The 27,503-nt window shown below is 40.1% G+C and overlaps 1 protein-coding gene across 2 annotated transcripts in view; it reads left to right on the forward strand.

Moving 5' to 3' along the window:
* The first annotated feature begins 2,000 nt into the window (after positions 1–2,000).
* The window catches only part of arhgap4b (Rho GTPase activating protein 4b), a 35,841-nt gene continuing 10,338 nt past the window's right edge, over positions 2,001–27,503 (forward strand). Inside the window, exons 1-16 of one of the 2 annotated variants that reach the window (XM_079677508.1) lie at positions 2,001–2,163; positions 11,712–12,065; positions 16,340–16,511; positions 17,071–17,233; positions 18,954–19,016; positions 19,111–19,284; positions 20,133–20,261; positions 20,782–21,003; positions 21,563–21,664; positions 22,255–22,440; positions 22,697–22,781; positions 23,522–23,549; positions 23,813–23,909; positions 25,911–25,971; positions 26,294–26,371; positions 27,271–27,399. In XM_079677508.1, coding sequence (XP_079533634.1) covers positions 11,996–12,065; positions 16,340–16,511; positions 17,071–17,233; positions 18,954–19,016; positions 19,111–19,284; positions 20,133–20,261; positions 20,782–21,003; positions 21,563–21,664; positions 22,255–22,440; positions 22,697–22,781; positions 23,522–23,549; positions 23,813–23,909; positions 25,911–25,971; positions 26,294–26,371; positions 27,271–27,399 — 1,759 coding nt within the window. In that variant the 5' untranslated portion in view covers positions 2,001–2,163; positions 11,712–11,995. Of the gene's footprint in view, positions 2,164–11,711; positions 12,066–16,339; positions 16,512–17,070; positions 17,234–18,953; positions 19,017–19,110; positions 19,285–20,132; positions 20,262–20,781; positions 21,004–21,562; positions 21,665–22,254; positions 22,441–22,696; positions 22,782–23,521; positions 23,550–23,812; positions 23,910–24,556; positions 24,585–25,910; positions 25,972–26,293; positions 26,372–27,270; positions 27,400–27,503 lie in introns of both variants that reach the window. The other variant, XM_079677509.1, reaches the window with a different exon arrangement.

Here is a 27,503-nt window from a genome sequence, read left to right on the forward strand (position 1 = left end):
GCATCTTTAAACTGACATTGCTGTCACAAAATTAAAAAACGATATGGCGCAGCCCTTTTCTTAAAGTTATAATGAAGATTATGTGACAAGATTGAGAGCCATATCAAAATCTTGTAAGCTTGATGAAAACAACAAAAAAAGCAAGCCATGACAATAAACAGGCTTACAAAGCACATCGAACAGGGCTGTGCTATCTTATATGGTAACCTTAACCCATAGGCACCCTGTGGTAGTCTATAATCACCAAGATCAAAGGGGCAGCAGGAAATACCCTCTTTACAATCAGCTAGACTTCTTTGTGTCTGCTCTCGGTTTCTGTGGTTTTATTTACGAAGTTATCGCGCCGGTGCAATCCAAGGATTAATTACGTCCGTGACATACCGTATAGCCTACGGGCGAGGATTTGATTTTGTTTAAGTGTACCCTCGGTGCACATAACGCGCCTGCACCATATGTTAGTAACCTCATTCCGAGGCAATAATGCTGGCAGTGAGCGAAGGCAGAGACATGATGCTGCCTAATGTTCATCATACCTACTGTACTGTTAGTGTACGATGTGTATCTGTCCAGCGTTTGTTTATGTGCAGGCGCATCGGCCTGACATATTGGATATATGAAGTGTTTTTCTATAGGGCTACAACTAATAAACTCAATTGCTAATTTCAAGTCTTCTTCTTTGAAGTATGATGTTTTGTGAATTATGGACCTATTTAGATTCAAATTAGACGGTAAAGCCAGGTATGCTTTAGGATGTAGCTCCCTGATTGACAAGTCACTATTATGTGTAAAACACAATTATTTTCATTCTTGATTCATCGTTTATTCCAAAAAAATAGAGGGAAATGTCAAACCCAATTCCTCATAGTCCATTGTGATGCATGAAAATGTCTTGTTTTGTCACTCCTTAACCAAAAGATGTTCACTTTATTATTGTATTAAACAGAGAAACCAATACATCTCATAATTTAATGGTTTGAAAAACTGTATTTTCTTATTTTTTTGCATGGAAAATTACCGATTTGTGTGACTACTTCTCTTCCTATTCTCGAATGGATTAGTCGACTAAATGTTGAGCTCTTTAATGTATATACTGTAGAGAAATACACACAGTGAAAACAACAAAACAGTTGATCTTTTATTCACTACAATGCTGCATTCAGGATGATAAATCTACCTCGATGTTTGATAAATTGCCGTCTAAAACATGGAGTGAAGGGATGAAGGATGCTGAGAGAAACGCATTAAATCCCTCATCCTTTATCCAGCTTTTTACTAGAATAAATGTATTGTTGTCTCATTGCTTAGTACATGACATGATACGTCCATTATTGACTCATCGAGTGGGATTGATCTGGCGAAGGCGTAAAGGGAAATGTGATCCACTGTAGATGTTGCATCTCTTAATCAGAGTGTGTTTTTCTCAGCTGTTGAAAAGGAATAAAAAAATAAACCGCATCCGGCACAACAGACAGGAAGCCCTGCTGTCTACGCTCGTGTGTGTGTGTGTGTGTGTGTGTGTGTGTGTGTGTGTGTGTGTGTGTGTGTGTGTGTGTGTGTGTGTGTGTGTGTGTATATATATATGAAGCTGCACGAAAACATGCCATGTCCATAGCATGTGTGCATGGAAACGGCTGCAGCACGTGAGAGGTAAAGGATTCTGTCATGTGACGGCAAATAATACAAGGTCATCAGAAAAACATTTGGCGAGAGAAAGGGATGGAGCGAGGCAGGGAGGGAGGGTAGATGGATGGATGGAGATGGATGGAGAGGGGGGGAACGGGAGCGAGGGATGCTGAGGGAGAAAGGCAGTGTATTCATAGCAGCAGCGGTATTTATAGCCGCCCAGAGGAGAGGAGAGAGCAGGGGGCGGAGCTTGGGTTGGCTTCACGAGGCAGAGAGGGAGGGAATGGGAGGAGAGAGAAAGGGGGACGGCATATCTGGCAGGAGAGGGAAGAAAGAAAAGAGGGAGGGCTGTTTTTGAGTGTCTGAGAAATGAGAGAGAGAGAGAGGGAGGTGGGTTCAGAGCGGAGAGAAATCTGTCAGATTCAAACACACTCCTCTCTCCGTGTGTGGTTGTGTGACACAGAGAACGAGGGATGATGAGAGTAGAGGAGGAGAGCGGAGGAAGAGATAGAGAGGGACAGAGGAAGAGCACAAAGTGAGGTATGTACGGCTGCATGTCAATCCAAAAACAACCTGTGTATTCATTTATAAATATACGTGTGTGTGTGTGTGTGTGTGTGTGTGTGTGTGTGTGTGTGTGTGTGTGTGTGTGTGTGTGTGTGTGTGTGTGTGTGTGTGTAAAAAATTGTGTGCATGAAGTGATTATCTGTGTGTTTATAGTTTGTTTAAAAGGCACACTATTCACTGGGGGGGTTTCTAAGTGGACAAATGGATGTTATCAATTATGTAATATGTGTGCACCATTTTCAGTGTTGATGCTCTGTGTGTGTGTGTGTGTGTGTGTGTGTGTGTGTGTGTGTGTGTGTGTGTGTGTGTGTGTGTGTGTGTGTGTGTGTGTGTGTGTGTGTGTGTGTGTGTGTGTGTGTGTGTGTGTGTGTGTGTGTGTGTGTGTGTGTGTGTGTGTGTGTGTGTGTGTGTGTAATTATGACGATGTGTGTTTACATGCCCATTGTGTGTTGCCACATTGCCTTGACCATATGGGGTGATTTACAGCCTCTTGTAAATATAACTCCTCTATCACTGGCTGTGCTGCGAGAGCCATGGAACCTTAATCCCCACCCCACCCCACGCCAGCTTCCACCATTGACAGCTAATTCACATTCTGTTATTATATAATGAAGATAAGCTAATGGCTCAAACAGCCAACCTCTTCTCTCAGAGGCATCCACAAAGTCCTTTGTGCTTGAGTGCAACAACAGAGATTGTGAGGGTAATGTAATAGAGCAGCCTTGTTTTTTCAACAGAAACTAAGATAAATTATAAAAATTATAGTATAGAGTATTAGATTACCTAACCATAAAAGGAGGTCCGCTTTCAGCATAAGGTACAGCTTCTTACACATATAGTATGGTTGTTAGTCTCACGATTCAATCCAGAAGCAATTCCCAGTTCACAATGAATTCTTGATTTATTGCATTGGAGTAGATCTTGAAATTAGCACCCATAACCAATGGGTGCTAGTAAAGGTGGTCAGGCAATTTATTGGATGAAAGCATAGCAAGATTATGATGTTTTTTATTTATAATGTATAGCAACTGTGTGCGATAATGACACCATACAAAGCTTAAACTATAACTAACAGTTTTGACTATAATGTTCGAGAATGTCTTAATCATCGTTTTTGGAATAACAAGGTTCAAATTCAAAATGGTAGGCTAATGCTGTGCGCCTTTTTATTTCTCATTAACTTCTTCTCTTTTGTGATCATTCATTGATTAGAGAGACACAAATATGAAACAAGGGGTGATGGAAACATATATACATATATTACAAAGATAAAAAAATATCTTTTAATTTTTCAAAAATTATGACAATCCAACCCCAGCAAGATCTAGGTTCTTTAGAGTAGAATCAATGACACATTTTAATCACTGAAATGCAGCTCAAAGGTTGTACTGTACATTTAAAATGCTCCCAGTCAAGTCTGCTCAAAGATGCAAATGCCTGACTACAAACACAATGCTGATGGTTGACCATCTTGCCTCATTGCATCAAAACCACCAAGAAGGAAGTTGCTATAAACCGATTCACAAACTTTGATTCACAAAGAACAAAAACATCACAAGATAACTCTCTGTACTTCTGAGCACAATGTCACAATTGATCTATTTTAGGTGCTTCTGTTTCTGTATTAGCACAAGGCACAGGAATTGATGCTCATTCTGATAGACTCACTTCTTTCGGGTGGGGGCTAGGGTTAGGGTTAGGGTTAGGAGAATGTCAATACACATTATCTCTGACATTTTCCTCCACATTTGAAACAGTATGAGCCTAAACATAATATTTAATTTCATCCAGTTATGGAAATAGTAGTAATTTCTTTATAAGTATTTTGTAGTATTTGGTTTAGCTTCAATGTTTACTTAACGCAAAACTTACACCCCCAAATTACCATATGTGTAGCAATGACCCATCACGTGCTACCTTGAATTCGTAAAAAAAACTTTGATTAAAGAATTAGATTACATTTAAGTAAGGAAAACAGATTCATCCAAATCTTATTTATCCAGACGATCCTACTTCCCAAATATATGCATTTCACAATGCACATGCAATGATTCCTGGACCTGCAAAGTAACAAAAGCCATCAGATGAAATGTTGTGGAGTAGAAGTTAAAAGTAGCACAACATGGAATTACTTAAGTACCTAAAATTGAGCGTCACTCAAAGAACCTGTAGCACAGCAACACTTGCAAAATGAGAGGTAGTACCACATTGAGCTCTAATGACTCTTCGGAGGGTTCCAGGGAACGTGCTGCTGGTGGAGGAGTGGAGGTCTCAGCAGGGCGGATGTAGCCAACCTGACAGCCTCTCCGCCTCACAGTGCACCGACTGTCTGAAAACTGTTTTCATTTCACTTTTGTTCTCATTTAGGCTCTTCACCAGGTCTAACAGCAATGCATTCCACAACCATTGCCTGTAAATGATCTTTTACAAATAACTCCACCATCAGGACCTGAGAAACATAGACGGCAAAGGAAATTATTTATCTCCCTTTGGCTTTAATTTCGCAGCCTTACCTGATACAAACATGCCATCAGTGCGTTTGCAATTTAGCCCCATGGCAGAATCTGAAAGGCACATTTACTCAAATATACGTGTGTCAAATATACTTCATTAGCTAAATTGCCGAAGACAATTCATTCTCACCCTTTAATTCTAAATGTAACAAGTGATTGATAGCCACACTTGGTTTTATGTGATGCATTATGTGCAGTTCTCCACTGCCACCTTGAATCTTGTCGTCCCTGTGTTGAGTTTTTTGGCAGTAATGAAGCTGCTGCGTAAAACTCTGTGAGATTTGCAGGTACGGGGTAAAGATGGTGCAAGAGCCAAAGACTGTGGTGGCATACTATGTGATGGTTTCCTGTTTGCACAAGCAGCAGTTCGGAAGGATATAGAAGAGTGAGAGTCTGGCAAGAAAAAAACTTCAACTTTCTTTGCTGCTTTGCATAGCCAATCTTGCAGGGTTTGCATTAGGACATAGCTTCCTTGCAACTGCCTGAATCACATGGCGTGTTCTAATAGAACCTTGCAGCCTAGAGCCAGTATTGGGGCACTCCACCTGTTGAAGAGCAGGTTAGCTGTATGAAATACTTCCAGATCTTGGTTGCAGTTAAGCAAGCAATGAAGGACCTGACATCTTTATAGGCTTCAGTGTTTTGCAGTACCATGCTTGTTAGCCAATACAGACTCAGGGTCTGATTTGCAATGTTCATTTTATTTAAAGCAAGCCTATGCTACTTTTGGAAGAAGAAATAGCACTTCCTTCCTCTTACAAAACTAAAGTTGAATTTATCCGCAAAAGTACACTGTCACTGAATTTAACTTAGTCCGGGTTTTTGCTACCGCGTGTGTAGTATATGTAGTAGGAATAGTATCTTATGTAGCTTATGTTTGCAAAACCTAACCCAGATTTAGATTTTGATTAAGTCAGTTCCTTTTCTACTGTATTTTATGGCCACAGTGGCTTCTGATAAGTTAAAGTTATGTAGACTTTCTTACAGAGCTACTGCAGCTGTTTAGTTTAGCTACTGCAGTAAACAGTGTATATCAATAATCTTGCGTATCAATGGTGCAGAAGCTAAGATATTCTGACTTCTTGTATCAGTGAAGCTCAAAGAACACTGGATTGGAGCTTCCCCAGTGAACTGAACATGTCTTATTCCAACTAATGAAATGTTTTACCAGCATAGCTAGTGCAATCAAGTAAAACAATTTGTTTTTTAACTGGGAAGAAATACTTTTAACGTATATGATATCTTAACTTTATGCTAGCTAATATTGAGTGTGCACTTGTAGAACATTAAAACTTATAATTTTTCATTGCTCCCTTCTTGCTAATCGATCGGGTCATTCTTGCAGACTTGAATATTCGAAAAAAAGGACATTAAATAAGGTAACTATTTCCACAATTGGAATAAAACTGCAAGATGAGTAAACTTCTAGACTTTAAGATATCTCCCACTGGAAGTATCTGCAAAATATTTTTTAAAAAACGATATTTCCAACCGAATAGCATCATTTAACAAAAAAAGACATGGCAGATGATGTTGCTCTACCATAACCATAACATGGTTCAGTCTCGTGATCAACTTCACGTCATGAGGGGTTTGGAGAACAGAAGCTGCTGTAAGCCGTGACTTTCACAGCACAGGGTCTATCTGCTGATAGTTTCAGCTAATTCCATTACCCCCCATGTCGCTGCTGAACCTACAGTAGACCCTGGACGTAAGATAACACGTCACCCTATCATATTCCCCTCCAAGGAGGTTCTGTTTTCGGTTTGGTTTGTCGCTCTGTCAGCAGAATAACAGAAGAACTGGCCTGTTTTCCATGAAGTTTGGAGGAAGAGTGTAGCATAGACTAACTACGGATCCTTTGAAATTCTGAGTGGATCACAGGGCAGACACAAACATGATATTTATTTCTGACCCGGCTTGTTTTTTTAAAAGTAGTATTAAAACCCACAGGCACAATATTTATGAAACGAATATATAGTGTGAAATGTTGCAGTCTTGTACCTATAGAGATGTCTTTGGCCATGGTCTGCCATCTCTGAATGCCCTTTTAGTACTTAATTATTATTTTTTTCCCCTGCATGATGGTTATAAAGTCATTTTAAGCTCTTAAGTTTCCAAATTAGATGAATTCTCATTCTAGTCTTTCAAACAGCAGCATACATTGCCACAAGCATCGCCTTCCAATCCTGTTTATGGTTATAGCAAGCATCTCCAGTCAGTCTGTCAGACAGACACTCTTTCTCACTTTTCTATGGAGCAGTTAATATAGAGCACGTTTGACAGCACAGATTAGCATAAGATCTTGTTTGACACTATCATGCCGCCTGATAACATTTCAGAGTCTTTCTGTGATCATTCTGACTGATAAGGATGGAACTTCCAACGCTTCTGCGTGCCGTTATAGCGCAGCTGAAACCTCCTTTCCCAAAAGTAAACTTTTCAGGAAGTGAGATCATCTGGCCAGAAGTCCAGTTGACACCCATATGTTGTATTTTTGACATTTGTTGGCTTTGTCCCAGGATCTGCAGCGATCAGAGACCATTTTTTACTCATATGGCAGCTGTTGAGAAACAATGCAGCTGTATGGATTTGAGGCGAGACACTACAGGCAAACTCATTATTTCTCATGAACTGGTCACAATTATGTGTATTCTGCCTCCCTAACATGCCTTCTTTCAGACAAGGGGAAAAAAACGTGTAATAGAAGAAATATGTAATCGTTTTATTACTAAAAACATGATGAAAACATTGGTTTTCATTCCTCTTAACAGTATTGTCTGTCTATGGATGGAGTAAGAAAAATACATTCCTTTTGTAAAAACATTTGACTCTAATATGCCGAAAAATGAACCAAGAAATTGGAACCTGAATTTACTAGTTCAGATTTCTGCTCTTTAAAAGTATGCACATTAGCGCATATTTCATAAGATAATGCTTGGTTTGCATATTCAAACCTACAAGTTGTTATATAAAGAAAGATTATCTTAATGTAACAAACAAATGGGGAAAGTTTCACATTATTATCTATAGGTTAAGATCTCACCTCCTGCAAGACACTCAAAAGACCACACTTCATACAGTAACAGGGTCAACGTCTCAGTGTGATTGGCTCTCGGCGATGTCAGGAAATCCCCTTAAAGTATCACTCGTACTATCCAACACAATATCCCACTTGTATTACTTCTGCTCCGTGCCTCATTTTTTCCTTCAGAGCAAATTAGCAGAAAATCCCCTCAAGGATCCATCGCACTGTATGACACATCCTCTCATCCTTAATCTGCTTTATATCCACTCTCCGACCTCATTCTTTCAATGACCTTGACTTAAATTGTGAAACGCAATTCCTAGATAACCTCTGTCTCTCTGCCCTCGCTGCCTCTTTTGCCCCCCTCCCCCTGCTCCTCTAAGTCAATCATGGTTTTTCCCTAGTCTTTTTTGCTGTATCTCTCACATCCCCTCCTCTCTCTTCCTCAGATAATTTACTTCTGCTTTGTTCTGCGCAGATTAAGGTCACGCACTGATGAAGGCCTCTTGAGCCCACAAGGTCTTAGGGCCCTCAAGGTCTCATTTACTGAAAATCTCTCTGCCGCTCTCGACTCTCTAGTTCTTTCTGAAACGTCAACAAAGCGTGTCTGAAACCCAACGACCGCATAGTTTTTGAAGAGGAAATTAGTGACTGTTTTAACCAAACCCAAAACGTTGCTTGAGGCTGATTGAGGAACAATGTTATTCATTTTGAGATATTTAAGGACAGTCTTCATAGTTGTAATATCGAACTACGGAACGCAAGACGCTCCTTTTTCCCTGAAATAATCAGCAAAAACAGCAATAACACATGTGCGTTATTTCCAACTGTTGACCGTCTATCAAACCCCCGCATACCAATTGCCCCTGAACCCCTCTCTACTGAGTCATGCAACACATCGGCATCATTTTTTACAACCAAAATTGAAAATATAAGATTAAGGGTGAGTGTCTCCATTTCGGGAAAGGGGTCTATGGCAACCATTCATCCTTCAGCTCTACATTACAATAAAGCCTGGCGACTACGGACCACTACAATCCCTCACCAACTGCATGGAACAAATCAGTAGCTGGATGAGCAACAATTTTCTACAATTAAACAAAAACAAAACAGAGACAATTATCTTTGGTGCCAAAAGGGAGGAACGGGCTGAAGTGAGCGCTAAACTAGAAGCCCTACTGCTAAATACATCGGAAAAGGTGAGAAATCTAGGTGTAGTTCTGGACCCCGACCTCAATTTCACCTGAAAAACATAGCCAGACTTAGAACGTTCATGTCTCAACAAGACCTTGAAAAACTAGTTCACACATTTGTTTTAGCAGGCTTGATTACTGTAATAGTGTATTTCCAGGTCTCTGTAAAAAAACGGTTAAATCTGACCAAAACAAAAAGAGTAGAACACATCACCCCAGTACTCAGGTCTCTGCACTGGCTACCAGTAGCTTACAGAATCGATTTAAAAATTATATTGCTAACTTATAAAGCATTAAATGGTTTGGGACCCCAATATATGTCTGACATGTTGCCCTGTTACGAGCCACACAGAGCTCTGAGATCATCTGGGGCGGGCTTACTCATTGTTCCCCGGCTCAGAACCAAACACGCCGAAGCTGCTTTTAGTTTTTATGCTCCCCACAAATGGAATAAACTTCCAGAAAACTTGAGGTCTTCACCAATGCTGAATTATTTTAAGTCGAGGCTAAAAACACTACTTTTTACAGCTGCTTACCCAGAAGCCTTTTAACTTGTTTTAGCACCTACTGTATTTACATTATGTCGTTTTTAAAATATTTTGTATCTCATGTATCCATGGTTTTTATGAATCTGTTATTCCATTATGTGTATGTATTGTGTTTCTTTCTGTTGCCTTACTATTATGTGATAATGATCATGTAAAACACTTTGAATTGCCTCTACGTCTGAAATGTAAAAAAAACAGACACAATGGGTGTGTGAACGTATCTTCTCAGTGCAGTTAACGCTGACTAATTAACAACCATGCAAATGCCTGTGTCTAATTCGCTGTTAGCATTTTGTCATGAGCGTGTATAGACTAATTTGGTTAACCTTTTAAATGTACGCTAGCTTGGCAATCTACTGTTTAGAACTCCAGATGTTGATTTCCCTTGTCATCCTACTCTTTCAACAGCATCCAACCATTTTAGTCAACTAAATCAAGTCTGCCTTTAAAGGCCTAGTAAAGTGATTCAATATTGCACTTCCATAAAGCTTTAAGGCTTGCATGAGACAGATAAAAAAAAAAGACCATTCAAAGACAACACAATAGAAACTGAGATATATAGTATTCCCTAGTTTTGTCCCATGAATGGTTGATCCTACACTTCCCATAATGCCTCTTTAGATGACACCCTGTCTGCCTGGTAAACAACCAATGCTTTTGAGATGATTCCCAAAGTTTGAATGTTTTCCAAGACAAATATAGATGTGAAGGTGGAAGTTCAATTTTAGGCGTTCCATTTTTTGTCCTGATATACTCACTACCAACCCTTCAGACGTTAGCTGTTAGCTAGAGGCTTCGGCCGTGTCTATGGGAGTGTGCCTAATGTGAGCTTAAGTCAAAGGCTGAGCTGAACACAAGCACACAGAGATGGTGCTTTCTGTGGTTTCCCTCCAGTCTTTCCTTCTTCTTCCCCTATCTATAAATATATTAAATAAGCACAGGGAAACACACAGATTTTTTTAACTTTCATTTTGCTACTGCTGGTAAGTTATTTTGTTATGGTATTGTCGACTTAAAATGTACCAGGCTTTCTGTCTGATCACACGATCAGCACAAAAGATGAACAAAATTGTTACAAATTATCTGGTTCTTTGAAAAAAGTCGCAGGTACAAGACTGTGTAAATAGTATAGGAAACACCCCCTATATCACCGAGCAGAGAAAATACAATCTGCAGCTTGGATGATTTCATTTGACTACGGTTTACATTTTAACGATTTAAAACAACATTTGTGATATTTGGCTATATAAAATAAATAAACATTGATTGAAAACAACTGTGTCAATGGGAAGTGTTTTAGATTCGCAACAGCTCAAAAAGAAATGTTGGTCTTCTTCTACATGGCAACAGTTGCTGAGGCCGATAAGTATTGTGGTATTTGGACCTAACTGCCTAAAGAAAAAGTTGAAATAATTAAAACTGGTGGCCATAACATTACTCTATAGACTCACCACATTATTATCCGATTGACTTAGATATCTCTATGTTGAGACAATTTCTATGGAGACACCCCTGATGACATTACTATGGGAATTCTTCTAGGTCTGTCAAACCCTTTCCGAGCCTTAAGTTACATTATACAACTGTTTACCCAATTGGTACAGGCTGATTAAATTGACTTTGATGTAGGAAATTGGTGAAGTTTCTCTTTACCACCAATGGTAAACCACAAAGCAAATGTGCGAAATTGTTATACGTCAACAAATTACGAGTCAACCAAAGGTAGAACACTTAATGGTCTACATCGTACTGTGAATCTAGATACTCATCTTTTAAGATTTTCGTTTAGGACATTTGTAAAGCTTGGCACAGCATGTGTAAGAAAAACATAATTGGAGACATTTGCTTGTGTAGTTCACCATTACCTTTATGGACGCGGCTTGCCCTCGAGGCCTTTTAACATCCTTCATTACTGCTGTTACTCATCACCTCCCATCTTCCCATCCCCCATCCTTCATCCTTCCTTTCTCACATTGCCCTCTTACTGTCCGTTCTGTGCTCTGCCCCCCCCCCCACCCTTCGCTGTCCCTCCTATTATATCTCCCTTCTCTGGTGTCACTGTCCCTTTCTGTCTTGTCGCCATGGCCTCATTTGTCCTCTGGCTCTCTCGTTTTCACATTCTGGCCTCTATAAATCTCCTTTTCTTGCTCCCTGTTGCCCTCTTGTCATCCATATTCTTGTCTCACCGTTATCCTCACTTCCCCTCCCTTCTTGTATCTTTCTGTATGCTGCTGTTTAGGCCACTTCATCTATGGATCAGTACTCACATCTGAAACCGAAGGGATTCCATGAGCAGATCGACCAGACTTGCATCCCCGCAGAGAGCAGCCCATCAACACTGATGTCCCGCACGAAACTGTAGAGCAGCGAGGCCAAGGGGTCAGGGAAGGAAGGTCAAGGACGACAGACCCGAAGCAGAAACTGAGGTTGAAAGGCTTCAGGAAACAATATTTAGAGGCTGCGAGAACAACCAGGGGTCAGGAAGGAGAGTCTCATTGACGGGCAAGAGTCAAGAGGTCAAAGATGATGACGTCACATGTAAAGCTGAGGAGAGAGAAGGGAAGTCTGGCCGAGTACGATTCGCAGATGAAAGGTAAGCCACTATGGATGTGCGTGCACCCAATTACAAATGTACATTACATTAACATTATCAGTTGTTTTTACTTCCAATCTAATGATGTAGCAGGGAAAACCAATGAGTAGCGGGCAAAATACATCCACAACGTCAAGGGGAATAGTATTGTTAGGTTTCACCTTTACGCATGTAAGGTTAAAGGCACCAAAAGTATCTGTTAGGTTCAGAAGAAGGATAATGGTTAGGATTAAAATAAGTACTGTATGCCTACATTTGTCACATTACATTACGTGAGGTGTAAAGATTGTCACCAAGAACTGGTTCCCATCGAGAAGCTACGTCTATTGTTTCATGTTTCAGTAAGTTTCAGACCGGAGCCATGGCGTAAATTAATAAAATAAGAACGAACTAATGTCTGAGGCGACACATCCCATTTTTTCCCCCTGATAATGCGACATGGTCAACAAATTAACAGCAGAGATAAGGAGTGGTGCGGTGATGACGTGCTTTAGGCTGACCTGGAAGTTAGCATCGCAAAGGCTGTGAGTAGACCGAGAGATAGAATACACTCCGACCAAAGCTATGGGAATTTCCCCATTGGATTTTGGTAAATTACAGACCTTTTTTCAGGCTTCTAACCACAAACCTGTTCAAATCACCATTGACTTTCACAGACAGGAAGTGGTGAAATGCTAGTTTAAGATACTAAGACGTGTTTTCACAGCAGTAAATAGTCAAATAGATATTAGAGACCACCCTTTTTTTTAACCCAAGCAAATGTTTAAATACAAATATATTTTTCTTTTATTTCCTATATGAATTGTGTTTTATGCAAACGCTATAGCTGATAATAACGAAGTGAAAAATTAAATAAAGCCATTTACTCTCTTTTTTTACGATTGATCGAAACGGTATTATTGATACATTCCCATGCCTAGTTTCACGTGAATTACATATGTTGCATCACTTTGCTTACTTAGGCTACGTCAGTTAAAATAAAACAACATTTACTTTTTGCTTTACTTTACATCCATGCTCCTATCTGCCCTAAGTGGACTTCATTGTCTCCTCATGCTCTTACCAGTGAGCTGCCATGTCAATAGATGATAACAGCGTTCTGTACCTATTCATAGGTGTTGCAGCCCCCTTCTAACACATATCTAGGACACTGATAACGGCCATGTAATGGCAGATATCATTCGAAGCGGGTGGTGTGTTTCTCCTGTGCTTGTCTCCATGTACATCTGTGCCCTTTTATTGCACGTCTGTTTGTGCCGCTGCACTCACCTGCATGCATGAATGCATATAGGATAGCACATGTGCGTTCATGCATGAATGAGTGCTCTACACATTCATCCAGCTGCAGACTGTCAGTGAACGTCTGCGGCAACATACCATTCATAACAACACAAACATGCTGCTTGGTCATATTTGACATATTGCAGTTAGCAAAATAACCTCACCCTCAGTTGGAATAACATGTTTAAAAATAAAGTAAAATGGAGTCTCATTCAGCAATATTTAGAAAGGCAATTTATTTTTATTTTTTTCTAATCGTTTATTTGAACCGGGACAGTGCACATTGATAAACACTTTAACAAAATAATGGTTACAAGTGTAAATGAGCCGGATTTTAGCTTTGAACTCATTTCCATCCGTAGTCCCGTCCCATACAACATATAAGAACATGACATTTATATACAGGACATAGCAAAAATAAATACATGATATGCAGAAAGAGCATGAGCAGCATACAAGAATTAACCACATGGCAGTACAATGTAGCAGCTACGACATATAAAATAATAAGATAAAACTGCTACATAAAGTGCAAGAGGAGATACCCCTGTATAAAAATGCATTTAGTGGTGATTACACATCTGTTTGTTTCTCAACCATTCTTTGAGTTGTCCTTTAAAACTATTGAGAGTGGGACAATCCCGTATCTCAGTTGGGAGGCTATTCCACAAAGAGCTGCCTTTAATGGAGGACATTTTGTCCAAAAGTGGTCCGTCTACGTTGGACTTCACAGTCTCCTCTGGTTTCTGACCTAGTGCAGCGTCCAGTGTGTTTTCTGTGGATGAATTCCCCTAAGGGAGGGGGGCCAGTCCATGTAAACATTTATAAAAAGAACACATACTTTTAAAATACTTAAAATGGTCAAAACTCGAGAAATTGTGATTTCCTAGGATGGTACAGTGGTGGTATGAATTTGGCTTTCTGTCAAACACCTTGATAGCTCTCTTGTACAGCTGTTCTATTGGTTTCAGGTTTGTGGCACAAGCAAACGACCACTTTCTAAAACAGTATTCAATATGGGATAGAATCATGCAGTGGAGGTATGTCTTTGTAGCATTGACAATTAAGAAAGGTCTGATTTGTTTAAAATGTAGCAAGTTGAATTTGGTATTGGATACTTTCTTAATATGTTTCTTTAAAGTAAAGTTCAAGTCCAATATGACTCCAAGATACTTGAAGTGGGGGACTACTTCTATTTCTGCTCCATTTAAAAACACGTTGGATCCTTCGATTTTGACTGGTCGTTTACTGAACATCATGCATACTGTTTTTTTTACATTTAACTGTAAGCAAATGTTGTTCTCAGCCAGTGTTGAACCTTGTCCAAAGCTTTTGAGAGACAAGATGAGATCATTTCAGTGTTCTTCCCATGTACAAAGATGACCGCATCATCTGCATACATTTGTACATTCAACTCAGGACATACATTAGGCAAGTCATTAATGTACAGTGAAAACAGTAATGGTCCAAGAATGGAACCTTGTGGAACCCCAACAGGGTTGACAAGGTAGGACGATTTGGCTCTGTTGACAAAAACACACTGTTTTCTGTTCGATAAGTAAGACTTAAACCAATGTATCGAAACTGCCGAAAAATTGAAATGAGTCAGCTTTGTAAGGAGCACTTGGTGGTCAACAGTGTCAAAAGCCTTCCTGAGATCAAGGAAGACAGCACCTACATATGGGCTCGTGTCCGACATACATTTAACCTTTTCCACAAAGACACAGTCAGCTGTCTCAGTGGAGTGGCGAGCACGAAAACCAAACTGCATTGGGTGGAGTGGAGCGAAACCTTTGTCTATATGTTTGGTGATTAGTTTTGACACCCATTTCTCAGCTATCTTAGAGACACAGGGGAGGAAACTGATAGGTCTATAATTGGACATCATTGCTTTATCCCCAGATTTAAAGATCGGTGTCACAGTGGCCACCTTCCAGGATGATGGCACTTCCCTAATGCTGATAGATTTATTTACTAGCATACTAATTGGTTTGATTAGACCGTCGATATGTGTTTTTATAAAGTTGGTGTCTAAATCACCTGCATGCCTAGCCTTAGAACCTCTTAACCCTAAGATTATATTTTCTACCTCAACCTCTGTGATTTCCTGCTGGTCAAAAACGGGGTGTGTATCCACAGCCGGGCTAGGTGAGACCTCAGATGGCGGGAAGAGCTTTGTAATGTCCAGAGCACTATTTATGAAATACTCATTGAGAGAGCTGGCCAACACGGCAGGGTGTTTTATCAGGGCATCATTGATTTTTTATTCTTGAACATTATTTTCCTGTTTGGTATGTTTACCTAATAGTTTATTTAAGATTTGCCTAAGAGTTTCTACACAAGCAAAGAAAAGCACCCCAATTTATTTTTCTTCAAAGAGCCTTTCAATGTATATCCTTTTTTTCATTTATGCACAGGTGGCATTTTTTTAATGAACCACACAGCTTCTGGTATTCCAAGACCCGACCGGACAAAAAGAAGTGGTGCAGGCAAGAAACACACTACCAATAGAAATACATTGCTTTTGAGATCGTTCTGTGTGACACGAAAAAAAGGAGAAAATCGTGTTGGTGAACACGAATCAATAGATTCAATTCATTTCGTGACTATAACACGAAATGCCGTGAGACTGGGTTGATATATCATGTGTAGTCTTGACAAAAAAAATGACAATTCCGCCCATGGACACTGCCCAAAAGAATGGGCATAACTAATGAACAGAAGAAGTTGAGGTTGTGCTGATTTCTGGGATGTGTAAGAATTGATACTGTAAATAAATGACAATTTATAAGGCAAAACACAAAAATATACTAAAACGGAAATGTCCAAATATATTGAGGTGGATATTTTTACAAAATAAAGGACACACTGTGTGTGTGTGTGTGTGTGTGTGTGTGTGTGTGTGTGTGTGTGTGTGTGTGTGTGTGTGTGTGTGTGTGTGTGTGTGTGTGTGTGTGTGTGTGTGTGTGTGTGTGTGTCTGTGTGTGTGTCAGACCTGCGCACTCAGCTGACAGACCAGATCAAGATTTTGGACTCTCAGGTGGATGTGAAACAGCAGCAGCTCTCAGACCTCTCAGAGTTTCTGCGGCGCCGAGGCGACATCGAGACTGAATACGCTCGCGCCCTCGACAAACTCACTGAGCGATACACACACAAGACTAAGAAGTAAGCATTCAGATCAGAAAACCTTTATTAGTCCCACAGAGGGGACATTTACGTTGTTACAGCAGAAATAGAGCCAAAGACAGCTTAATGTTATGTAGAAATGTCAGACATTATGTACGAGAGCTAAATCATGACGTCAAGTGTAAGATACATTTTCATTTTTATTTATACGATTTTTCTCCCTGAGGTTTGGTCCCCCCCCTAGAACCGCCCATGTGCATTAGGCTTCCCTAAGTATAAGATAAGATAAGATGGAACTTTATTTATCCTCTTGGGGAAATTTGGGCGTTTATAGAAGCAACATTGTCAGAAGGAAAAACAGGATTCACACAAGGTAAAAATAAAGTTAAAATAAAATACAAATTAAAATAATAATACAGCAAAAATAAAGTGATAAAGTAACTATTGAATGAAGATAGCACAGTCAAAAGTTGAGCATTTGTATGAACATGTTAAATATATTTACATAAGTGTGGAGATGTGGGTGCAGGTAAAGTGTACATGTAAGGTGAAGTGTTTCATGAGTCTGTCACTGAGCATGGATGTGTGTTTTCTTCAGGAAGGAGCAGTGGGGTCAGTCTGTGTGTCAGGTCTGGTCTGTTCTGCTGACTCAGACTCGGTTGGAGAGCCGGGAACATGCAGTGCTGGGTGACACCTGCTGCAACACACTCACACAGACACTGGCCCACAGTACGGAGGACACACACCGCCTGCACAAACGGGTGAGAAGACCTTCGATGTTAGGTCACACACACACAGGAACACACACAATAGACATCCAAGACCTAGTTGTCATTCTTCTTATCTATTGTAACATTGAATGTATCATATTCAGTTCTTAATAAGGCGTTGTGGCAGTTAGTAAGTAAGTGAATAAGCCTTTTAAATGATTGCTTCGATGTCAAATTAGGTTGGTGTAATACAAGCTTAAGAGATTTCAATGTTTTGTTCTTATCCAACTCAAGGATTTTGAAGCATTTACTTTTCATTTCATTGACAGTTGCTAACGAGTGGCTAAATGACACTACAGAGTTCAAAGAAGTTAAATGTAATCAAATGTAAAATGTAAGATAGGGAAATTACTCAGCGGTGGTGGTCTAGTGACTGTTGTAGTTCATTTATAGCCTAGTGTTAGCTTTTGAGCTCTGGCGATTGTAGTTACACTTGATTAATTATAAAGGTTGGTTGCAGTCAAATTGTCAAAAAAACTGCCGTTATGTCTTTTCCTTACCACTTTTCCTTAAATTCTGTGTGAAACGTCACAGGGTTGAGGAAAATGTCATCAGGACTTAGGAAAATAGAACTGCTTTGCTAAGAGAATATGACTGCACTTACACTTGGAGACGTAATTATGATGCAAATTAACACCTAACTCAGTAAACACCTTTCTTTCTTCATTATACAGTAATTACTGTCTATCCACTTTTTGGTTTAACATAGTGTTGAAAGTTCAAAACATAATATTTTGGCAAGTTACGGCATAAATGTGCATCTCAACTTACAGTTATCCACGTTTGTCTGTCACAATCAGCCGATCCGAATACCTGGATATTGTGTCGATTTGCGACCGCAAATATTGTGAGACAGCCTTTCATTAAAGATGGTCCAGTGTATCCTAAGTTAAACGGGATTTTAAAGGGAGCAATTAGAGAATTCAAACAGTTCTTATTATGGCTGCCCTTTAAGTACTCCACTCCATTAGTAACCTTTGAGAGCAAATTGACCACTCGAACGCAACCCCCGATGTTCATTTGTGAAGTTTATCTTTCTGAACAAAGCGTAGGCCTATATAACATAAACCTTATTTTTCCACAAAGAGTATTTTCTGCAATATTGCTGCAATATCTGTTTATCGAGGGGATCAGTCCGGGGTATATTTCGAAGTTCCCGGCCAGAGGTCCCCGGAGTTTGGGAAGGCTTCAGTAGAAGCTGCTGGGACTCCCAGCAGCTTCTACTGAAGCCTTCCGAGTAAATCGCCAGAACGCCGACACCTCCTCATCCCTCCAGCGCTCCCATGTTTTTTTTTGTGTTGCCATAAGTTATTCTCTCTCCGTTGGTGCGCTGGGCTAATGCTAATAATGCTAATGCCAGCAAATACAATGGCGGCTTTACAAAACCTTTCAGAGTTTTAAGGGCCGTGGTTTCCAATCCGCCCAGCCAATCAAAATTGGTACTTTTTTTCTCCCCAGGATAGTACCACCTCTCTAGCAGGCACTAAACATGGGGGTAAAAGTTCTCGGAACTAAGTACTCTTTTTGGTGTGAACGCTAAATTCCAGGCACTAACGGGAAAAGTACGGTGAAAAGTACTACGGTGTGTGAATTCGCCTATTGCAATCGTTTTTGTATTGAGTATGTAAGTCGCTTTGGATAAAAGCGTCTAGCAAGTAACATGTAATGGAATATAGGCACTTGACAAACAGTCTACCCTTGTGTGTTGCAGAGCAAAGAAGTTGGTATCCAGATGCAGGATGAGCTGCTGAAGGTCACCACTGAAATGCAGATGGTGAGCATTTTACACGGTGGTCTTTGCATCTAATAATGCAAAAATAATATAACAATGCACTGACGTGAAGTTTATATTTTGTGTGCTAATGAAGGCTCTGAAGACGTACAACCAGTACCACACAGACTGCCTGATAGCTGAGGGGAAACTGAAGGAAGCCGAGCGGTTGGAGGAGAGACACACTGGAAAATCAGCTGAGCTCGGCCTCGGCCAATCAGGAGGCCAAAGGCGGAGCTCTGTCAAGAAAATGGAGAGATTGATGGAGAAAGTGAGTGTGGGTGTTTCTCAATGTGGAGGACGCTTGCTTGGTAGCACATGTCTTCTGAGTCACTTGGTTCAGAAGCGAGGCAAGAATCCTTCCTAGCCTCGGAAAACAAAGAATTGTGGAACAGGCTAACAAGTGTGCAGGTGTGCGTCATATGCGAGGCCCCGCCTTAAATGGAGCGCTATTTCCGCCAAAGATTTGGAAATTGGTCTGTGCGCAAAGCATTGTGGGGATTTTAAGACCACGGAGTCTACACATGTGCAGCCTCGAAATGTCTCGCTACGAAGTACGCCGGCCTCGGTAGAATTCCAAGTATGCTGGACATTGGAACAGTCCTTCGGCGGGACTCGATTACGTAGTATGCTTGAAGTAGTGGCTCTGGAGCAGCTTTACTCTACATTGAGAAACACCCCCTGTGTCAGCAATGTGTGTTTGAGACTAACAGGAAGTCTAGAATAATTTCCTGTTCCTGTTGTTTTGTCTCAGTGGGTTTGAGACTATTAACTTTAAATTCTGTAATCCTTGAAGCATCTGTTTTATATGAGTGAGCAAATCATGGTGATGAGCACCTATATTGTCTTTTTATCAACACATCATTGTGTGTTCTTATCTTCTGTCTGTGTGTGTGTGTGTGTGTGTGTGTGTGTGTGTGTGTGTGTGTGTGTGTGTGTGTGTGTGTGTGTGTGTGTGTGTGTGTGTGTGTGTGTGTGTGTGTGTGTGTGTGTGTGTGTGTGTGTGTGTGTGTGTGTGTGTGTGTGTGTGTGTGTGTGTGTGTGTGTGTGTGTGTGTGTGTGTGTGTGTGTGTGTGTGTGTGTGTGTGTGTGTGTGTGTGTGTGTGTGTGTGTGTGCAGAGGCATGGCAGAGTGCAGGAGAATCAGCTGAAGTGTACCAAGGCTCGTAATGACTACCTGCTGAATCTGGCAGCATCCAATGCAGCCATGAACAAGTACTACCTGCAGGACATCAGCACTCTCATCGACGTAAGGAACATAAAAAATGGGAATTATGGAGCCAGGGGTGGGGAACTACATTTATCGGAAAAAATCTGAGATTCTAAGAGTTAAGTTGTACAAAAGATAAAACATTGGAGAGAAAATCTGATAAGTAGTGTCTTTTTCTTGTCAGGGAACCAAAAGGACTCCACTTTGCCAGATTGGATAAATCTCATCACACCACAGATGCTGCCACTATTATGCCGGCAGTAGATCATAATTAAATTACAATACACCGTTGGATTTAACACAAGGAGATATTTCTTGTATTTATTTTCTCTTAAATGTACAACTCTAATATCAGAAATATACATAAATCAGTTTTTTCCCCCTATCTTTGTGAATCTCCATCTTGTTATTATCTGAAAAAGCAGAGATATCATGTGGAGTAGTTTGGAGCGTTATTGCCTGTTCAACACGTCTTTCTCTCCCTCCTCCCTTCCATACCATTTCCTCCTCCCTTTCCTCCTCCTAAATGCCCCCATACATCATTTCCTCCCACCCTTAGTGCTGTGATTTGGGTTTCCACCTGTCCGTGGAGAGGGTGATGAAGTGCTACCTGGCCAGTAGGTGGCGCATCCAGAAGACGGAGGAGACGGGGCTGAAGCAGCTGGAGGCCGCCGTGACGTCCCTGAACCAGGGTGGAGACAGAGATGGGTTGCTACAGCAACACGACTCTGCCTTCTGCCTTCCATTCAAATTCAACTACCATCCACATGAGGGAGACCAGGTGAGGAGGGGGAATCACTGCACCGATCAGAGGGGGGCTTTACTCAGGACCAATGGGGAACACTGGAATTAGTGCACCTCGGTTTTCTGTTTACATCATAATAAATATATACCATGTTAAAATCAAATGACTCATATGCAGTAAATGTGTTAAAGAAAATGCAAGTAAGAAAAAAAATCACGTAAATATTTTAAAATGAATTAAAATGATTTATATTTTAAAAAATATAAATAAATGTTAAAAAAATATTTCAATGTTTGTGATTATTTTTTATATTTTTTTTTTGTTTGCTTCTTTATTATTTCATATAGTCCTCTTCATAATTACTCCTTTATTTTCTTGATTTGAAACAGATTATTTCTTTTTTATGGCACTATTATGACTCCATACAGAACCCTGTTGCCTATTTAATGCATTCTTTTATAGTGCTAAAAAATTGCTACTCGTATTTGTTTTTAAAGTCAACCTGAAATAAAAGCATAACAGAGTTTTAAAAACAATATACTGGTGGTAAGAGCTTGACAATGCTTCGTAATTTGATCTCGTTTGTGTATTTCAGGTGTGCGAGGTCAGTGCGGAGAGCCAGGTGAGGTACGAGCTGGAGACCAGGTTCCAGCAGCTTCAATCTCGACTCGCTGCTGTTACCTTGGAAACAGAGGAGGTAAGCTAATAACTCACACCGCCTGTTTCTTTAATGATCTGTCCAAGCACTGTCAATCACTCACTATAGGAAGTAAGTAAATGACAATATACAATTTAAAGAAATGAAATTTAAAGGGACACTCCCCCCTAAAATAAAAAATAAATATTATTCTATTATCTACACTTCTTTTTATCTTCTTGTTTTAGTGTGAGTTGCTGGGTTTTGAAAACTCAACATTAATGTCTCTTTCAAGAAATCATGACCTGATTATTTAAGATAATTAACAGACCTTGTTGTGAGCAGTTTTGTGTTGGAACTACTTTCTTTCAACTACATCCGGCAAACCATATAAGCATGCGAAGGAAGTGTGCATCTCCTCAGCTAGCTACATTTAAGAACAAAATAAGAGGACGTCATTAATGTTTACATCTCGTCACAATTGTCTTGCTTATCAGTCGATGCTAACGTCTTTCTGTTCCTTGACTTTGGAGTATTGGAGTTAGCTGTCCCTCTAAATTAATAATAATTTTGACGTAATGTCAAGGAAATTAACCGAAATAATCTTAAAGAACTGAATCAAACAATCAATCTTTGTTTCCCTTTCTCAGGTTAGTAAAACACTTAAAGCCACCCTCACAGCCCTACTGGACAACATGTGTGAGAGCGACTGTAACCCCTCCCCCGACGTGCTCAGCACCCTAACACACGAGCCCCCTGGAGGAAACACCGCCCAAAAGCTGACCATTGCCAAGCGTCGAGCCAATCAGCAGGAGACAGAGACCTACTATTTTACAGTGAGTGGGCTAGAGGTGGACATATTGCTATTACGGTACTTTTAAAAGTGAAGTTATTATACAGACTGATAATGTAAACCAAAATTGAAATGTAAATGCACAATTATTTTCACGATACCACACCACACCAAAATATAATTTTCACTGCTGATAATTATATTCCGTAAGATCTCACATATTTTACCTTTATGCTTACTGTGAATGTTATGATGGCTACATGAATTTCAACAGACTTTCTTTTTACTTTTTGTCTTAGAAAGTGAAGGACTTCCTCATCAGCAGTTCTCTTACCTTCAAACTTCAAGCCAAACATGACCTTCTACATGATGCCATACAGAAAGGTACTCTTTCGATACAGTAAGAGATAATGGGAAGGCAATTTCCTTAAGCCACAGCCTAATGTCTATCAACACATATCAAGGTTCATTCCAAAGAGTTGTGTTGGCTTGCTGAAGGCACATTTCTACAAATATCTGTTTCATTTCAATGGTGTTGATCAGAGATTGAAATAGGGGGTTTCCCTTTCCTGTAGTGTGTTGTATAGGTTTGCGTGCATGTAAATGTTCTGCAAAGGCTGAAATCCCAAAGTTACCTCCAGAGGGAGTTTCTCTCCCACACCCCCTCGCCCTTCCTGCTTAAAACGCCTCCATTGGACTCCTTTGTTTACTTCCGTGACTTAGTGACATCACTATGTAAGACACGTTTTTTAATTGGCTAACGCTTCAACACAGTATATGTGATAGGCCAAGGGCCGGGACATCTCCGACATATCTCTATGCAGTTAACCAATCACAACAGAGCTGGCCAGCTAACCAATCAGAACAGTCTGGGCTAACAGTAGAAGCAACAATTACAAATATGAACCTGAAAATGAGCAGAATATTTCCTTTTTATTTTATGCTAGTAGCTTCAAATGAAACCTTGACCCACTACCTTGATTTCTTTTCATTTCTAAAATTGAAGTCTTTACAGCAAACCAACGCTAACTCAAGTGAGATCACTTGAGGGCCATTTAACAGACTTTGTGCAAAATAAAAATGACACCTTATTCTTCAACTTTTTTTCTGTCCTTTTCTTCCAGCGGAGGCTGTTGACAGTGACCCTTCCAGGTAAACAGTGTATTTACACCACTAATATTAAAGAGAGTTTGACTGAGAGAGGCACAGAGACACGGAGAGAACACAGAGGACAAGGAGCAGAGGAGAGATGAACGGAATTTGAACTAAAATACAATTTTGTGCAACTTTCTATTATGTGTATAAGTATCTTTTTTAAGGGGGGAATGTGAAGTATATGTTAACGGCTAATAGTAATGCGGGACATAATGATATCTTGAGTATTAACATCCACATGGCATCATTATATTTCCCAGAACGCAATGTGCTCGGTCTGTGCGTGTTCGGAAGTCCAGGCCTGTTTCCCAATTCTGCCACACACTCTTCACCACAGACATAGTCACCTACATACAGGTAACACACACATACACACACATGCAAATAAGAAAAAACATCCCTTTGAAATACACCCCCTGTTTTACTTCGTTTATATTTGCTTGCTGCACTGCGATGTACTGCTGTTCAGCCCTCCAAAGGGAACCATTTAGAAAATCCTGTCACACTGAAGCAGAAGAATTGGCGGAGGCTTCTTACAGCACATGCACACACTAACAGTCCATCCCCCCAGTGTACTCACAGCTGCCTTCATGTGTATGGTGATGCTTATAGTTTATTGCTGGCTTTTCTCTCCTTTCAATCCTCCCTTTTATCTCTTCCTCTTGTGAAAGGGATTAAAATGCACTGGCCTCTTTGTTGCCTCCTCTCTCGGCTCCTCTTTTCAGAGAGAGAGAGTGTGTGTGTGTGTGTGTGTGTGTGTGTGTGTGTGTGTGTGTGTGTGTGTGTGTGTGTGTGTGTGTGTGTGTGTGTGTGTGTGTGTGTGTGTGTGTGTGTGTGTGTGTGTGTGTGTGTGTGTGTGTGTGTGTGTGTGTGTGTGTGTGTGTGTGCTTATGTGCGCCTCTTCCCACTGCTTCTAAATCTTTATTCCCCTTATTTTCTACTCTGCCTTTTTCCTAATCTGTGCTTTTTTCTGTCTCCTCTTGACTGTGCTTGGCATGGTGCAGAAGAAGAAGGAGAATGTCTCGGACTCAGGTACTAAACCCCATCTGTGACTGCTTCTGTTAAAAAAGGACGTTGGGCTTTTTTCCTGCAGTGACAAGGGCAGCTAGCTAGTCTCTTGCCACCCACTTTCAAGTTTATCAGTTATAGTAAGAACATTTTTTTTGGTGCTAAGGCCTTAAACGTCCTCCTTATAGCTAGATAGGTTGTCATAATCCATTGGTGAGCTGATCACTCTAGGGAGGTTCAATACTATTTAGCCATCATGAATCCAAAGTTTTGTGGTCTCCGAAAAATTTAAAGAGAACAATTCCAAACTTATTTCATGGTGTTTCTGATGGTAAACCAAAGACAAATGTGTTTTTTTGGTCACAGTTGACAATAATTTGACAGGACAAGTTTTTGTGGATTGATATGACTGCACTTACTCCTTTAATCAGAGCGTCCTCATCAGTAGTGTACTATTAAGCTATAGGAGTCCGCTTAATGTCCAAGTTGGCCAACGAGAGTCGAGCATTATAAAGCCTTGATATAATGTTAAGATTCGACTTCTAGTGTCAGTAGTAGTTATGACGGGAATACAGTAGGAAGTCATGTGATGAAGAAATCCGTGCTAAACCAGGTAAACCTGTTGGTATTTTCAACTAGCAAACAATAGTCAACTTATATACCATACATTACGTACTTAAATTGTGTATGTTACCTAACGTATCAAGCATATTTGAACTCAGACCATAGTCTTTGTAAAAGCAAAGCTATGGGTTTAAAATGTAAACAGTTTCGAACAGTGTAAGGGTAGTTTGCCCCGTCTGAATTATTACGATTTTGGTGATAACAATAATAACAGCCCTTTATTGGGCTGATACCAGCCGGAATGGGTGCTCTGTCCAAAGGTCATAACATTGGATCCAGCAAGTAATCATTCGTAAAACAACAACTTTTATTTTTTTCGTTTTGTGGGTGAGGGACCTATTTCAGAATTCTACAAGAGTTCTTTGTTTTTAACATCAACAATTAAGTAATAGTCGCCTTGAAAGTTTAATGGAAAAAAACATTTCTATTTTGTTCAGTTCAGAAATAATATACCCAAAATTTTGAAAAATGTGAAAACCCAAACTTGGTTCAGTGTCTTGAGCTCATGATCCTAGTTACGCCCCTGGCAGCGACATCAAATGACATAACTCACTTAGTTTCATTCCTTAGCTCTGTAACTCTCTTGCTCTGTTAACTCACTGTTTCCCTTGCACTGCATCTTCCTTTCTCCCTAGCATAGCTCATGTCATCCTTGTCCCCTCTTTTTTTGTATCCAAATCCCCATTTTCTCTCATCTCTGTGTTTCTGCCTCTCTCTCTTCTCCAGAGCTCGGGGCAGCAGATCCCTGTGGTGGTTGAGAGCTGTATTCGTTTCATAAACCTTCACGGTGAGTCACTTTCTATGGAACACCAATGAGCCATGCTGAGAGATATTTGGACACTGGGGATGAGAAGATGGAAGTACTTCTTGTGTGTGTGTGTGTGTGTGTGTGTGTGTGTGTGTGTGTGTGTGTGTGTGTGTGTGTGTGTGTGTGTGTGTGTGTGTGTGTGTGTGTGTGTGTGTGTGTGTGTGTGTGTGTGTGTGTGTGTGTGTGTGTGTGTGTGTGTGTGTGTGTGTGTGTGTGTGTGCGCAGCCCTGTATTATCCTGTATGGAGCATCATGCATCTATGAACACATTATATAATATAACGTATGTGTCTGTGCCTCAGGCCTCCACCATGAAGGGATATTCAGAGTTCCTGGGTCACAGAGGGAAGTTAACCACATCAGAGATGCATTTGAAAGAGGTATGAGATTTGGAAATGTAGTATCTTTGTGTGATGAAATATATTCTGTCCGTCCATACGATCATCACATTTTTGTGAATGCAAATTCTAATGAACGACTTGAGGTTATTTCTTCGCGTTTGGCATAAAGGTCCACTTGGATTTAGGGATGGTGGTCAAAGGTCAAGGTCACTGTGAATTCATAAAACTTGTTATCGGCCGTAACTCAAATAATTCATGTATTAGTAAAGTCAAAACAGCAGTATTTCAACAAAATAGGTGTAAATGACAAACTGCCTTCAAGAGTTACATTCTTAAAGAAAATGTATTCTGACTGAATACTTCATATTCTAATCCACTTCTAACTTTTTCATCTAAATTAATGTATCCAACAGTAGGCTATACCTTGGTAATAAAAAAAAAACAAAACTAGTATCAAGTCATCAAAACATCAGTAATTCATCCAATTAGGTTTCAAAAAGGTTTAAAATGACAAACTGCCTTTCATAATACACGTTTCCGGCCATATCTCAGGAATTCATGCTGATTATGACAATAGTTCACAACAAATGTCTCATAGTTAATCTGCAACTTGATATTTTGGCGGAGGCATACAGCCGCAAGCAATAATTATAGTTTTGATTTTGAATTTAAAACAGTCTTTGTAGATCTAACCAAAACATAAATGGTGCAACTTTATAGTTTTCACAGAAAGCAATACGTTATTTATATCCTTAAACCAATAATAAAAGATGTAACATTTGTATCGAAAATTGTATCAAATTGTGTTTCCGTATGATGTTTATTTTTAGGATGTGTACGGCAAAAATGATAATCCTGTATAAGTGTACTCCACAACGTTTTTGCTGTAACCTTCCTGCTTTTCCTAACGTTACATTTTTGCATCTCCCCCGCCGTAGGAGAGGATCCTCTTTCGGACAGTGAGTGTGACCTGGACTCAGTTGCTGGTGTGTTGAAGCTTTACTTCAGAAACCTTGAGCCTCCTCTCTTCCCGTACGACAGCTACCCTCAGCTGCTGGAGTGTGTCCGTAAGTCCCGTATATATAAACTCTAATGTGTATTTAGTTCATTTACGCCCTTTTACTAGCATCTATTGAGAAAATGTGCAAACCTCATCATTAATGAGTCATGA

The sequence above is a fragment of the Notothenia rossii genome (genome assembly GCF_949606895.1).
Source record: "Notothenia rossii genome assembly, chromosome: 4".
Classification (NCBI taxonomy): Eukaryota; Metazoa; Chordata; class Actinopteri; order Perciformes; family Nototheniidae; genus Notothenia; species Notothenia rossii.